A 16,866-nucleotide genomic window follows, 5' to 3' on the forward strand; every position below is an offset into this window, starting at 1 on the left:
CTTTGATAATTAGTCATAATGGCTGAACTTATCCTTCAAAGGACAGGAATTTCAACCATGAAAAAGGTTTCAAAGTAAATACATGCACCAGTCTGATATACATACTGTATCACCCTTGTCTTCCTTTTCTTCCCTTTAACCTGTCCGTTTCAGTGATTCCATTTAATTTCTTTGAAAAGCGGCTGGAAAGGTTGTCCTTTCATCAATCCCTATCAGGGCCCGGTTGCATAAAGCGTAGTAATTGATCATGGGGCTGATTTTTATGACTGATTGCATTGACTATTGTGTATGATCAATGGTAAAAATCAGCTCTATGATCAGTTCGTAAGTTATGTGTCACAGGGCCTTGATTTTCTTAGGAATGTGATTCAGCCTGACCCATTCAGTGCATACCTTCTATTTATTGGGTGGGTTGACAAACTTACAGTACATATTTCTATGCATACAATCATGAATGATGATGTTAATTGTTCGTGTAGCTGTGTACATATAATGAACCTAGTACTTGTACTGTATATAACCAAATCACACTTAACAACAGGCCTACGTTGGCTATGAATGTAGATATTTTTAAGGTTAGGCAAGTTTTCAAAAGGACATACAGTATTTCTATATTAAAGTACAGATGTGGAAGATAGAAAAGGGGTTTTTGGTCCCAACTAGTGGGGGGTGATTTGGGTATTATAATTTCCACATTGTAAATGATTGTAGCATACAAACCCAATTTCCAGGGGGTGCGCATCTTGCGGCTTCAGCACTCCCCATTTCCCAGGGCCATAAGGAACCCTTCACAAACCCTTGTCAGTCATATTTTCTATTTTCTCCATACTATATATGCGAATGTGCCAAAAGAAATGCAACACATTATCAGAAAGGGGAAGACTAGATAAATATTTTGCTTGTGATCATTTGATTTGATAAAGGGCCTTTAGTGTATAACACAGTAGTACCAGGGCCTACATGTATGCATGTGTCACTTCAATATTTAAAGTAAATTTATTTTTGAAAATAGACACTAATTCAAGAACTCTGTCATTGTCCCCGGCAATTATATTTTATGTCAATATTTCTTTGTAATTATTATCAAAACAAAGTTTGTTTCCATTTTCCTCGCATGAATGAATTCCATTATTTGACCATGAGAAAATTTCAATACATGAAAATGATGAAATTCATACAGTTCTTATGGTTTAGTTTATTGATAGTTGATACTAATTTCTATATACACTTTCAGAATGCTGGCGCCACCCTAAATGACATCGCTCTTCCAAACAAAACAAAAAAAGATGGAGGAAAATAAGATTTTAATGGCTAATAATCATTTTTTGCTCTTAAAAATTTCAACAAGTTATTGTTCCAGACATTTGGTTTAGTATGCTTTTGAATAGTACTTAGCAATAATAGCAGTGGAAAATAGTAGTAGTGGAATAGGGAAGTAAAAGCACTTTGTTATTTTCAGCTAAATACCTTAGAATACTGTTAGCTGCCAATATTATTTCGTTAAGTGGTTTCAAACCGCCTCGATCATGAGAATCCCCGTCAAATTACGAGAACTTTTTTAGGCTAAAAAATACCCATTAATTATTCCTGCATTCGCACCGCCCCGAAACATACCCTTCGGGATAAGTTCCTGAAGTTACGAGCATGCGCAGTATGATCTGATAAACGGGCAAGGCGCGAGATTCAAAATCACTAGCTCAGCAGCCACCCAAGGCGCCAGTGCCCAACTACACGCTTGGCTAAAAGTTCCCGTGAATTGCTTTCACATTGCCAAAATACCAGCGACCTTGGAAAAATCCCCGCGAAAGTTCTCGTAATTTTGACAAGTACCTACTATTTAGTGGGTATTTTCTTTCGGGGAGATTACGCGTAATTTGCTTTCACATTGCCAATATTACCTGGTATTTTTTGATCGGGTAAAATTTTCCCCGATCAGAAAATACCTGGAACTGACGAACTTCGAGGTGGTCTGAAACCACCTTTTGATTCATTTATCGTTACTACAGCTATATTGTATGCTTTGGGGACATGTCCACTGTCACTATAGCTACATGTATGTTGAAATATATGCTTTGGGGAAATGTCTGATTCATAAGAACCAAAATCTTCATAATTTTCAATTGATTATGGAGGCATGTTGCAATGAGCAATGAAAGAAAAAATCATTTGTATCGGTAATGTTGCTGTACATGTTTATTTATTACTCCCTCTTAAAAGGTAAAAGAAAGTAATTGCAGCAAACAATCATTTCATGAGAAAGTCTTTAAAATCAAGGAAAATTACCACCATACTATCATAGATCTACAGACGTGGTACATTATTGAAATCAACTCATTTTTGTGAAATCATGAAATCTTGGCTGAAAACCGACAATTCTGACGATAACTAACGCAAAAGGCATATATGTGGGACAGTGTATTAATATTGCTTGGAAAAATACCAGACATTTTATGGAATTTCGTGCTTACATGTATATTGCTCATTTCTCAGCAATTATGTATTTTTCCGTCAGAGCCAAAATTTGGCAAATACTTTTTATTTATGCATGCAAGCACTTGGGTGGTCAATTTTATTGGATTCTGTTCGAACTAATTTTGATCGTTACCACAACTGGCATTCATCTTTAAATAGTGATGTAGAAATATTGCACTTTGACAAATTCATACCAGCATAAATGACAGGTTTGATATTAAGCGTCTGGCATCCGGCTGAACTGAATGGCACTTTATGCTTTCAGTGACTGTCAGAAGCGGTGAATTTGGAGCCCTCAATAATGCTCTTGAAAAAAAATGTTAATGTACTTAATGTACAGTTAATGTGTAGCGCATCACATTATGATATGATATCTCTATGCATTTCCAAAGGACTTATTATAACACACTTTAGCTTCATGTAGTCTGCAAGCACAGACCCTGATTGAAACTTTGATCAACAAGTGGGTCTCCATGCAAAGACTAGCACGTACTGTACTGTATTATGGGTGCGTCGTGGTCTAGTGGTTCTGACTTTCGCCTTTGAAACAGAGGGTCGTGGGTTCGAATCGTAGCCATGGCGTGTTTTTCTTCAGCAAGAAATTTATCCACACTGTGCTGCACTCGACCCAGGTGAGGTGAATGGGTACCCGGCAGGAGTAATTCCTTGCACGCACTGAGCGCCGGTGATGGTAGCTCGAGCTAAAGCCGGGGTAATAATAGCAGCGCTTTGAATCCTCTGGCAAAAAGCGCTTTATAAATCCAGCTATTATTATTATTTTTACAAAACTTGCTGAGGGCCTTCTCAGTACACAAGGCATTATTAGGCTGCACATTCAGACCCTTAACTTGAGTGAAGGGTTTGCACAGCAGACTAGGCTTCAGCCCTGTCAGCCTCTCACACTTGCACTTCAAGGAATGATTTCGTGTCAGGAGGTATTTACATCGGGCCAGCAACACAAAATTTAGTAATCATGGTAGAAGAATATCTTACGATTGATTCCATTGACCACAATGTATGGTCAGTTGTGAGAATCAAGCGTACGATCAATCGCTATTACCTTTGTGTTACGGGACCCAGGGTTAAGTGCAATGCAATGTGGATCAATTTCTCAAGCCTGCCAACTACCCCTTTTTCCAGGAGTTACCCCGTTTTAAAGCTTTTTTATAACCAAAAAGAGGAGCACTTTGTTTTTCCATTTATTTCAGATAAAAAGTAAATCTGCCCATACATGTATATTATGACTGTATTCGTGTGGTGGGGTATGGGTGTGTGTATGGGTGTAAGAGTAAAAAGGAGTCCTAACTGCGCGGCACAGATTTTTCTGCTCGATGTCACTTAAAAAAAAAAATTTAGACATGTTTAACTACTGTATATAGTTTTCCAACACTTGTAATTTCTCAATGTACTAATGTAAGAATGTTACACATGTCTTAAAAAAAAAGTGACATCGAGCAGAAAAGTATGTGTCGCGCAGTTAGGACTCCTTTTTTTTTCATTTTCAAATGTTGGCAGGCTCGATTTCACTGAAGGAAATAAAGCCATGGCTGGGAATTGAACCTAGACGACACTCTACTTTAATGTAGGGAGATTAATCCACGAGGCCACATCACTCGACAATGTCCTGTGCTTCTACTAAAAGTGAAATAGTGCTAGATGATGAAACTTCTTGTCTAAAAGTGTTTTATTTCCATGGAAAAAATATTGTTGGTGAAATATTAGGCAAACCAAGTCACATAAATTCAAGAAGATAATAAGACTGAGTCTAAACATATATATGTACTGTACATGTGTGGTTGATGTGAAGTTGCCCATATATATGACTTGTACTAAATGTATCTCTTTGCTATCTACCCAATATCTGTTTCGGTACGCCCCCTCATCTGACTCATGATAACATCATTTAATAGCGGTCATTTCATCGTGGATATTCATTAATGAGAGATATTTTTACCATCAATCTCTTAATAACTCAATAGTGGATTGATATTCATTAATTAATTAGATATATTTCTTACCATCGATCAATCTTCTAATGGCTCAATAAATATTGGCCATCAACATGCATGTTCATTTATTAATGAGAGATGTTTCTTAATACCATCGACTTATCTTCTAATCATTCAATATTGATAGAGATCATTTCAACATGGAACGTGTTCATTTATTACTGAGAGATATTTCTTACCATCGACTAATCTTCTAATGACTCAATAATTAGAGGTCATTTCTACATGGATGTTCATTTATTAATGAGAGATATTTTTTACCATCGACCAATCGTCTAATGACTCAATAATTAGAGATCATTTCAACATGGAACGTGTTCATTTATTACTGAGAGATATTTCTTACCATCGACTAATCTTCTAATGACTCAATAATTAGAGATCATTTCAACATGGATGTTCATTTATTAATGAGAGATAATTTTTACCATCGACCAATCGTCTAATGACTCACTATGAAATAGAGGTCATTTCAACATGGATGTTCATTTATTAATGAGAGATATTTTTTACCATCGACCAATCGTCTAATGACTCACTATGAAATAGAGGTCATTTCAACATGGATGTTCATTCATTAATGAGAGATATTTCTTACCATCGACCAATCTTTTAATGACTAGATAAATATTGGTCATTTCAACATGAATGTTCATTTATTAATGAGAGATATTTCTTACCATCGACCAACCGTCTAATGACTCACTAAATAGAGGTCATTTCAACATGCATTTTCATTTATTAATGAGAGATATTTCTTTTACTATATTTGATTATTTAATGATAGATATTCCAGTATCAACCAACTTCTTTAATGACTCATTAACTTGATATTTTTGGTTATATTTGTGTACGTGTAAGGTGTATACATAGTACCCGCCATATCAAGAGTTTGTGAATTGCACAAATATTAGGCTACATTTATGATGTACAATAACAATTTTTCTCTCTTTTTTTCTTACACATTTTCAGATCACTGTAGCAGGCAGAGCTGGCCACATTCCTGCCTTCCCTGAACCAGAGGGCAGTGATCTCAAGAGACACCTCAGACAGGTATGTATGGATTGTTTTCTTATATCTCCATTCAAACCTTCGTTAGTGGCCACCTTTCTATAGCAGTCACCTGCCTATAGTGACCACTTAAAACAAATTCCCATGGAGGCAGACTGTGTGTATAAGTTCTTGTATCTAGTGCATATCACTACCTACATGTAGGCGTGTATGGAAATTGGGAAAAGAATGGAGAAGAAAGAGCGCAGGAACAGGACTTGTCTGAGAATTAGAAAGAGCAGTGGCCCGTTTCATAAAACTTGTTATGTTAAAAAATTTGCAATAACAGTTAAAAGCTACTGAAATCCTTCATTTTGATTGGCTGATTTTAAACTTGTCATAGAAATTGTGCATTTGTTATTCTAACAAGTCTTTATGAAACAGAACCCATGAGCAGAGAGAAATATAGGGAAAGGGGAAGGAGAGGAAGAAGAAGATAAAGAGGAGAGAAATGAAACAAGTGGATGAAGAGGAATGAAAGTGGATGAATGAAAAACAGGAAAAACAAAGGGTTCAAAAAGGGAGAAAGTAGATGTGGAAATTGAAAAAAGTGAGAAGATTGTTATAGAAAGAATAAAAATTAATACTGAATAAATACGAAGATGATAGAAGAGAAAGGGAACAAATGCATGCTACTAGTTTTCATGATTTATTTTACAAATCCATCTTCTCAGGCTTTAGCAAGTATGAGCCTCAACCCTCCACCAATCAAAGACTTTGACAAGGCCAGCTCCAGGGAATTCGAGGCAATCAGCAAGCACCGCTCCGCTCTCACCGGCGAAACGGACTTCAAGCCGTTCGTCTACGGGAACGACGTCGATGCCGTGGACGTCGCCACCAGGGTCGCAATGGCCAAGTTCCTGAATGGGGCTAATGTTCTAGGGAACTTGACGGAACACACTAGGACCCTGAGACTGTATCCTAGACCAGTGGTCGCGTTCCAGGTCCAGACCTTCCTCTGCTCAAGACCAAATCGATCGGCATTTACGGATCAACTCGCAAGCAGCCAGGTAATTTTTCTGTCAACTAAAAGTTCAGTCAATTAACAGTTGACCGATGTGAAACTAAGTGAATATTAGACAAATGGGCATAACCTTACTGGAAATTAGACGATATTGTCAATGATAAACTGTCAAGAAAAATTAATGGTTAGTAGATGAAACGGTTAATAATGATAATGATAATAACGGCATATTTACCCAGGGTAGCCACTTCAGTTCCGAAAACTGTTCTCCCAGCCGGGCTATTATTATTACCCCGGCTTTAGCACGGCTACCTTGATCGGGTGCTCGAGCATTCAAGGAATTTCTTCCTACCGGGTACTAATCCACCTCACCTCGGTCAAGTGCAGCACAATGTAGATAAATTTCTTGCCGAAGGAAATTACGGTTATAGACAGGGACGGCAATTCCCCCGCCCCAAAAGTTAGGTATTACCTGCCTAGGCGGGAAATACTTGGAAAAAACTTGTAAATGCTGGGAAGCACTTAACATGTGCAGGGAGGTACAAGGGAATGCTAGGATACATGTATGTTTGAGAATCACCTGGGCAATACCTTAAATATTCCAGAAGTACATTTTGTAGTATTTGCCTGCGTTTCTGACTACATATTGGAAATTGGGATAACAGATGATGGATTTAAAGTTTGCATTGTATATCCGTTTAGACTTTTGTGTTAAATATGAATTATTTGGTCATGGTATTTCAGCAAATTTTCCAATTGACAGGGAATATGCTTGAGAAACACCTGGACACTACCTGAAAATATCTAAAGATGTATGTTTTGTAGTATTTCCCTGCATTTCCAACCGTTTCCCATTATCCTCAAATTTTTAGATGCGGTACAGTATTTAATGGTATTTACCACTAGTATTATTTCAACTCCAGTCAACTCTAAGTAGGATAAGACCATGTAATGAGACCAAAAGAGACCGGGGCCCCATCTTACAAAGAGTTACGATTGATCCAATCAATCGTAACTCTATGGAAATCCATCAGTGACATAATTCTTTTTACAGGAAATTTGCAAAATGTCCTTTAAAAACAAAGAGAAGCATACTGAATTGTCAAGAAAAAAATGAATTTATGAATATACATCATATCTAGAAAATATTTTTAACAAACATGCATTTTAGATGCTGACATTGCTGGCTTTCCATAGTTGTGGTTGATTGGATCAGCTCTAACTCTTTGTAAGATACATGTAGGGCCCAGACGATCGTAGATGACAAGAATCGGGTGTAGATAAACCATCAAACAGTGAACTGTGCCCATCCAGCCTTGACTTTGGAAGCTTAATCCTCCCATTCAGTTTCCCTCAACATGAATAGAAAGGTCTTTCGTCCTTTCCATAACAGTGATTTTTTATTGAAATCCTTTGTGTTTCCTTGCCAAGGCTTGTGGGGAGAGTTAGAAGCCATAAAAAGCCAGCTGAAGCGTAGAACAAAGGGACCATAGGTTTCTTTGAATTTTTTTTGAATGAGTCATGTGGAGTGGTCAATCAAGGTCGATTACCAAAATGCCTAATAGTCCTTTTAGATCTGTAGTTCTTGGAAATCCCACTTAAAGAGTCACTTGTAAAATACCTTGCTTTTTTAGGAGGAATTTTCTCCAGTAGAAACACATACATGTATTAATGTTATCACTGTACATGTAGGTTGTAAAGACATTGTATGTCAAACTTTAGAACTTTGAGGGTAGCTCAGAAAATATCAGGGATGCCAAGTTCAAAGACCCGGGATAGTGTTTCATAAAGAGCTACTTAAAGAACAACTGGGGAACCTTTCTAAAGTGATCATCACCAATGAACATTTGGTATCTACCATGAACCACGAGAAAGGTTCACCAGCACTAGCGTACCTACGGGGGGGGGGGGGGGGGAGGGGCAGTCTGCCCCCCCCTGACGAGCCACCACCCATGCATGTATCACTGCCCCCCTGACGAGCTTGAAATAACTTTTTGCCCCCTCTGACGAAAATCCTGGAAAATCCTAGGTACGCCAGTGTTCACCAGTCGTTCTTAAAGTTGCTTGTAACTTATGAACAGACGGCCCCCAGCTATTCGTGAGATTTTCAGCATGAGATCACAGGCATTGTGTATAATGAATATGGGGATATGGTGATATAGGCCCGGAAAAAAAGATTTGCAGGGATGAGCATGAGTCCCAAAGGCAGGAGTCTCGTGCTATTAAAAGCATGAGACTTGGTATATAATATGTGCTATACTTTTGGGGATATAGCAATGGTGGCGCCCTTATATGTCAAATTCCTTTAGAGAACTCTTCTTACTGGTAGTCATAAGTGTTGCTAGCTATATCATATACATGTATCTCTAAAAACAAACCTTTTCTGACAAGATACAAAGTTTTAATATCCCAGTAATGTCATGGCTAATGACCAGATGATGAAGAAAAATAGCCTGAAAATTTAGGTCATTTCTGATCTTAAAGTACCCATATTTTCCTGAGAGAGGAAAGTAATCCTCACTTTAAACACATTATTTTCATTGGTGTATGTTTAAAAATTAATGCAATTTCTTTCGTTTTTTGGTGCCAGAATCTTTTACCTCCATTTCTAACATTTGTGTTTTCTCTGATGATGAATAGCCAAAATATACAGCTGCATATCAAATACGAAATTGTGAACTCAAGCTTTTTTTTTTTCATTCTCTCATGAAAGAGATCTAGAATGGTGCTAGAAATAATAACATAACCCATTATGAATTATACTTTTATTTCATGATATCTTCAAAAAAGGAATCTTTGCTTATATGAGCTAATTTACATCTTTGTTATTGTTGTTTTCAGGCCGTGGAATACTTTGGAGAGTGCAGCCTCAACCCTCTGAATGTGACATTTCTGAGAATACAGACTGGGGTATATGACCCCCATCTTATTGGGGACAAGTCTAAATGGTTCAGGGAACAGCTCCAACCAATAGAATTTAAGGTCAGTGTATAGTACAAACTATTCAATATCTAGTCATCACATAGTAAAATGTATACATTATGAAATGACCATCATATTAGCGTAGCTAAAATGAAATAACTAAACAGGTCCAACATTGGATATTGATGATAATATAAGACACACATTTCTTTGGAGACAAGTCTAAGTGGTTCAGGTAACAGCTCCAACCAATCAAAGTCAGAGTATAGTAAAAACTATTCAATGATTAGTCATGACATAGTAAATAGCAAGCATGGGACAGTAGATGATATGACTCTCATCTCAGTGGAGACAATCTAAAGGGTTCTGGGAATTATAGCTCGAACCAATATAATTCATGCTGAGTGTATAGTAACAAACAATTCAATGTTCAGTCATGACATGATAAATGATAATAAATCAGCCTCGTCTTATTGGGGACAAGTCCGAATGGTTCATGCAACAGCTCCAACCAATGGAATTCAAGGTCAGTGTATAGTACAAACTATTGATAGTCATGATATAAAATAAAAAGAAAAGAAATAGAACATATGACATGACCTTAACAAGGAGATAGTAAAATATTCTCTCTCTTTCCCTCTTTTTGAAATTTTATCTCTGCCATCCTCTTCAGAATCGACAATGAGATAAACAATAAACCACTTCATACATGTACACTTAAGTGTGTTTTTGTAATCTTCATCAAACTTTATACAGGTTCAGTTTGAGAACTGCACCCTGGGAGCAGCCCTCTCCAGCGCCTCCGAGGGGGGTTCCGACTCCTCCAACCCGACGGATGAGAGCGGGGAGGAGAGCGAGAGGGAGGACGGAGGGGGGAGCTCGTCATCGTCGTACTCATCGTTGGACGAGTTTGTGGTGGACATGATGAACAGTGATATCAAAGGGGACGTACAAGGTATGTGTATTTCAGGATGTTGTGATGGTACATATAGATACAGTATATTTTTATATTGGATAGCTCAGAATGGGATACTAGAGATATTGGCCCCCATGAGTGGAATATTTCTGTTATTCCATGAAATAATGCTGTCCAATATGATACATATCATATATTCTCCAAACCGTAATGTATTTGAGCAAATCATGTCACTCATCACTGATTCAGTTAATGTAGCCACTTCAGAAAATTGATGCGATCACAGAAATGCGACACGTAGCTCATAACGACATCATTCGGTATCACTGCCCTCTAGGCTGTGCATCACATATATTTCGCGCATGCACATGAAATTAATCAATACAGTACCATATTGATCAGCATTTTTTATACAGTAGCCTATTTGATATTCATCAGATTGGATTATTTGTGCAATACGCTCTTGTTCTGCTCAGGAAATCATGTAGACCAAAATATGCAAGTTGAGTCTTCATGCTTTGATTTTACGAAACCCTCCCAGCCGTGCAGTTTGGGTGCATCGTTTCCCCACAGCGCGTGAAAAAGGAGATGCCATCTGAAATAAATGCTCATAAATGTGAATGAATCGTATGTTACTATTTCACAGTCTTTCAGAATTGTGTACGAGTATAAATATATATTTTTATGTTGTATTCATGCTAGATCCAGACAAGCCAGACCAGATTAGTGAGATAGATGAACATTCGATCTACCGTCCTCCTGACTCGCTCCAGCTCCCCCCTGACATGGTCCAGAGCGATAACAACCAATTTGCGGATAGCGATTCATCCAGTAGCCAGGATAACCCAACGTCACCCGATGTGAGTATGAACACAGCTGGGCCCAGTGGTATGAAGCTTGGCGATTGATCCCAGTGTTGATTTTAATGATTGATTATACACATAGTAGAAATTAGCCCAACAATTAATTGCTATTAAAGCTTGTTAATAAAGGGCACTGGAAATACTCAGGGTGCTACATAAGCACTTGCCCGATTGCCCGGGGCAAGTAAATGTTAGAGTCGGGCAAGTGTTTTGAAGTAAAATACCAAAAACTACTTGCCCGACTTGGGAAAGCAAAATTCTCACAGTAGAATGACCAAAATTGGGGTTGATATATGATATTGACCCTAATTTGGGTCATAGCAGGTAGGTCAGTTCATGTCAAAAGAGAGAAAATGGTCAATGGTTTATAAAACTGCAAAACTTCCTTTTGAAGAGGTAAAACTTTTCTTTTCAAGGATTTTTTTTGGGCAAGTGAAATAGAGTTTGAAAATGTACTTGCCCAACTGGGCAAGTGCTTCTAAAAAGTTATGTAGCACCCTGAGTACCTTTCAGGTGACTTGACATATGCTCCTGTGACATTGCTCCGGTGTTAATACCTCAGAGGGCATAGGGTTCGAGTTGGGATTAGGGCATAGGGTTAGAGTTAGGATTGTAGTAGAGTTTTGGGTTCAGAATAACGTTAAGATAGGGATTAGGATGTATTTGGTTGTGGAGGTTACGTTTTAGCTTCGGCTCAACGTGCAGATTTTACTGCGGAGCAATTGTTGCCTCAGCAAATGTCACGGAACCGTATTTTAATCCTTCACACACAAGTGGCCCAACGCAGTAATGGTTGCGATCAAATGCAACTACAAAAATCAACCTCAACTTGAATTTCAGCCAATGAAATGCACTTATTAGGGACTTGTGCTTGATATTTTGAGTTGCATGTAAATGCATTTTTTTCTACAGTGGGTTCCAGAACCAGTATTGGGCAGGAACAGCCAGACATTCAAAATTATCAACATTCAAGGGCCCTGTTACAGAACCGTATTTTACTCCTTCACACAAAAGTGGCCCAATGCAGTAATGGTTGCGATCAAATGCAACTCCAAAAATCAACCTCAACTTGAAATTCAGCCAATGAAATGCACTTATTAGGGACTTGTGCTTGATATTTTGAGTTGGGTGTAGATGCATTTCTTTCTACAGTGGGTTCCAGAACCAGTATTGGGTAGGAACAGCCAGACATTTGCAATCATCAACATACAAGGGCCCTGTTACACAAAACTTAGCGACTGGGTGTTTGATTGATTTCTATGATTGACTGTATATCATTCAAATTAAATTTATCATTCTAAAATCTGATATCCCTTTAGTTATGACTTAGTAGAATATTTCAATAAGACATACATGTAGCGAGCCTAGCCCCAGCCAGGGTAATATAGAAGCACCTTGTGCAAAGTTAATATGAGTGCTATATAAACACCCTATGATTATTATCATCATTATGCATTTTATGTATATACATATATACCCAAATCCTGATATACATATACCTTTATTTTGTTGTTTAAATATCAAAGTATTATGATTTTGAGAAGTTTATTAGCTTTTTAGATAGTTGCAGTTTGTCATTTACTCACCGCATTACATCTGCAGTGCTCAGATAATGAGTTGATCATATTGTTTGCTTAATATATCAAGCAACATATTTAATATTTAATAAAAACTTTGGCACTAAAAGGGGTATATAAATTATAATATTTATAATTTTATGCACACTTTCTTTGTTATTCACTTGGCGATCAATCATCAACATCATGTGACCTATCCCACATTGCCTTGTGCAGTCTTCGGACGAGGAGTTGCCTCTTAGCGTTCGGGTACAGACAATTTTTAGCCATTTGTCCTATTGTCGTTGACTTTGTTGAATGTCATGTGAATTAAAAACTGCCTGCTCTCTCTGTTTTCACACTGTTAACAAGTCATATTTCATTTTATAATGCACTGTAGCCTGTTGCAAAAGTAGTTGTGATCACACCGTGACTCCAAAATTGAATGCAAGTTGATTTTTAACCAATCAAAATCATGCATTCGGGACTTGCGCTTGCATGTTTTGAGTTGCGTTTAAACGCAAGTCTTTCAGGCCCCTAATGTGCTGAAAAAATATTTGCTTCTTACATGTACATACAATGTATGTACCTTATTCAGTATTTTTACTCTCATCTGTATACATTAGTGCATGTAGCTGTGTGTTATCATAATACATTTGTATAAAATCATTTTCCTGCCTTTATAATATGTATAGCATGATTTTATGAAATCAGGGGATGTTTCACAAAGATCTAATGGGGTGTTGCAAGAAACTTGCGATCAATTGCAAGTCTATTTTATTGGTCCCTAAATCAATCATATGTCCTGTAATTAATTGCAAATTTGCAACTGATTGCTAATCTGCTCCTTGAAACAAGGAGTGTAATCTGATTTGCTACAACTTACGTCGATCTATCGGTTGTAAAATTGCGAGAGAATATTTGCAATTGATAGCAAATATTATCTTGCAACCCCTAAGTCTGTATTAAATGCCTGTGTGAATACCTACATGTACATCTCATTGCTTGATCATAAATCTATAATGTGCATGTACATGTGTAATACCTACAGTACCTTTAAATACAGGATCATGAAGAAGGAGGGGTTTAATTAATATTTTGTTTTGACTTTCTCTATAACCTTTTGATTAGTACGACTACTTGAGTTTGGTTTTAGTGCTGACAAACTGGAATAAAATGAAAAGAACAAATACCTGGTAGACAATGTTTTTAAGTTCTTGATGAAACCTTGAATATGAAAAAAACCCTCCCCAAAACAACAACAACCACCAAAACTTACATCAAACCCATACATTGTGAAGAAAGATAGAATGTACCTGTGGCACAAGCCTTGAAATAAGCGGGCGCTGAGCGCAAATTCGCGCTCATAAAGCCATCAATTGCGCCCATAAAGCCCCCAAATCATCAAAATTTTGACGACCGGGCGCAAATATTTTCCAGGTAATTGCGCCCGCCGTGAGTGAGCAGTGAAGCCATATCATACATGTAATTTAAATAGCTGAAAAGCCAAAATCAAGTAACTTTCAATTTACGATAAACACAGTTTAAAATTGCCAAGTGCGTCTTTTTTTCTGTACCATAAAAAGTGAGCTACGTCCGTCTTTTTTTTTTCTGTAATACATGTGGGCGCTTGCTTCCGGTAGCGGTTTTTCCATACTTCACCATGTGCAATTTCTAATGCACACATTTCCAGTTCGGATATCACAATTCTGCGATATAGTCATTCGAATTGCACAGGAGATAAATCCCTGTTCACAGCACATGCGATGTGCGAGTCTTTTATCCTCACAGTCGCCGACTTTGCTTGTCAAAACGGAGCCTTAATAATCCAAAATCACTTAGCTTATAGTTGTAAATTGTAGCTTTTTAATTTCTTTCTTGGAGAGGGGTAAATATCAGACAATATATCATTAAACAAGGCTCCATCTAAAAAAAAATAGGAGGACGCCGTACACTTGAGTGTGGTGTAAGCTAGCCAGTTTGAGCTCATGTTCTCTGCCAGAGCTCTGGGTGAGAATTCTATCAGTAATGGCCTAAGTGATGGTGATTTTCCGTTTCAGATAGAGTTTAGATTTCATGTTAATTTTTGAAAACTGTCACAAAACTTTATGATTTCTTCATTGTGATGAATATTTAAGTTATTAATGAATACATTTTCACCGAATTTAGACTCTCCCAGAATGAAGGGCATTTTCTGTGCAGATCTGCGTTTTCAAATAACTTGTGAAAAACTTAAGGTACACGAACCTACAATACATGTACATAGCCTGTGGCTACATGTACATGTATGTGCTGGAATTGGAATAGACTGAGTTAGATATTGATTTAATTTCTAAATTTCTTTAACATAATTTATATGCAATCCAAGTGCACCTCACAGTCACAATCACACACAAACACTCGCCCACACCCGTGATTCTAACCATGAAAAAAACCTTCAAATTATTTTTTTTTCCTAAATTTATTATTATTTGATCTGAATTCTCTCTTTCTCCATCTCTCTCTCTCTTTTATATTTTTATTTTATTCATTTATTTAGATTTTTTTTTTTTTGGGGGGGGTTCATTGATCGTGGTTCATTAAAGATGGAAAATAAATAAGCCCATGTGTGTGTGGTTGTAAAGGGGATGTGGAGTGAGGGTGTCAAAACACACTTTAACATTTAAATCTGATTTCTTAAATGTTTGAATAAGCCTAATACTTAGCATGCTATTCATGTACTAATTAAAAAATTGCAGGAGCTGCGCTTACTATAAACAAATTTGAGGTGTGGTTCACCGTTATATATATATATATATTTTGTTTTAATTGCCCCCGGTTCCAGAAAATTGCCCCCGGTTCCTGTAAAAAGCCCGTGAGCCGGGGGCAATTAAAAAAAAAAATTGCCTCCGGCTCACAGGTGCTTATTTCAAGGCTTGCTGTGGCATTTCATTTAAATTCCTTTTAAATTTGTTATAATTATTTCAGAAATATCTGTTGAACATACAGTTATATTGTAATTGTATTTATACGCTTGATTATTAATGAGGCTTTTTCCTTTTAATTGTAAAACTGTATAACACGTCACGTATCTTGTTCATTTCCTTCATGTTTATTAATCATTGTTTGCATGCAGTGTTTAGATGATTAGTGTATATTTTTGTTTTTATTATCAGTAGTCCTAGTTTGCTTTAATAGATTAGTCTATCATTTATCATTTGTCAATATATGAAGTCTTCATTTATCTTTCTGTTTTCATTTTAATATGATGTCTGAATGTATTGTCATACATGTTTATACATGTAATTGAATTGATAGGATTTTAAGTATTCATAAAGTACACTTCATTTTTATTCATCAAGGTGATATACTCAGAATGGTAATGATCAAGTATGATTTTAATGATACATGTTTTTTTTAATGAAGTATTGATGTCTTTTGTGTTGAATAAGCAGTAAAAACACTCTTATTCAGTGCAGCACATAATAATAAGTAGCAAGGTTAATGGGATGATTCAGGGCATTTGGATGACACTGGTCCCATTTCATAAAATCTTGTTAATTTTCGTTATCAAATATGCAATTTCTATTACAAGTTTATTATCAGCGAATCAAGCTGCATGATTTCAGTACCTTTAAACTGTTATTGCAAGGTTTGTTGTTATAACAACGGACACCATTGTCTGGTTTCATAAAGACTTGTTATAATAACAAGTGGAAAGTGTCTATGACAAATTACGATCAGCCAATCAAATCAAATGATTTCAGAAGTTTAGAACTGAAATTGCAAATTTGTAACAAGTTTTATAAAATGGACCAAGATTCAAATTCCTAATTACAAGGCTTAGCATTTAATTGTAGGGTCCTGTAACATCTTGTGTGTAACGGGGCCAAAGATTGATTCTGATGAGACAACCATTGAGAAACAAAATAAGAATAAAACCAACAACAAAACATACATTATTTCAAGCCTTCTGGTCATTTCTTAGTTGAATTCCTGATGTTATTAATATTATTGGTAGCCCTGTCCATAGATTCATTCTTGTTTCTGCCATTGCCATTATTGTTCTAAAATGTATGTTAATGATTCATCTGACAAAAGCACATTGTTTCATTTCTATTATTTCTGCTATTGT

General features: G+C 36.8%; 1 protein-coding gene across 1 annotated transcript in view; it reads left to right on the plus strand.

The window, feature by feature from the left end:
* The first annotated feature begins 5,456 nt into the window (after positions 1–5,456).
* LOC129267735 (MAP kinase-activating death domain protein-like) overlaps positions 5,457–16,866 on the plus strand; it is a 49,091-nt gene continuing 37,681 nt past the window's right edge. The window contains exons 1-6 of the mRNA XM_064105071.1: positions 5,457–5,534; positions 6,206–6,541; positions 9,337–9,477; positions 10,174–10,372; positions 11,036–11,193; positions 12,990–13,022. Of these exons, the coding sequence (XP_063961141.1) occupies positions 6,218–6,541; positions 9,337–9,477; positions 10,174–10,372; positions 11,036–11,193; positions 12,990–13,022 (855 nt within the window). The 5' untranslated portion in view covers positions 5,457–5,534; positions 6,206–6,217. The remainder of the gene's footprint in view (positions 5,535–6,205; positions 6,542–9,336; positions 9,478–10,173; positions 10,373–11,035; positions 11,194–12,989; positions 13,023–16,866) is intronic.

Source organism: Lytechinus pictus, chromosome 9 (assembly GCF_037042905.1).
Source record: "Lytechinus pictus isolate F3 Inbred chromosome 9, Lp3.0, whole genome shotgun sequence".
In the NCBI taxonomy this organism is placed as follows: Eukaryota; Metazoa; Echinodermata; class Echinoidea; order Temnopleuroida; family Toxopneustidae; genus Lytechinus; species Lytechinus pictus.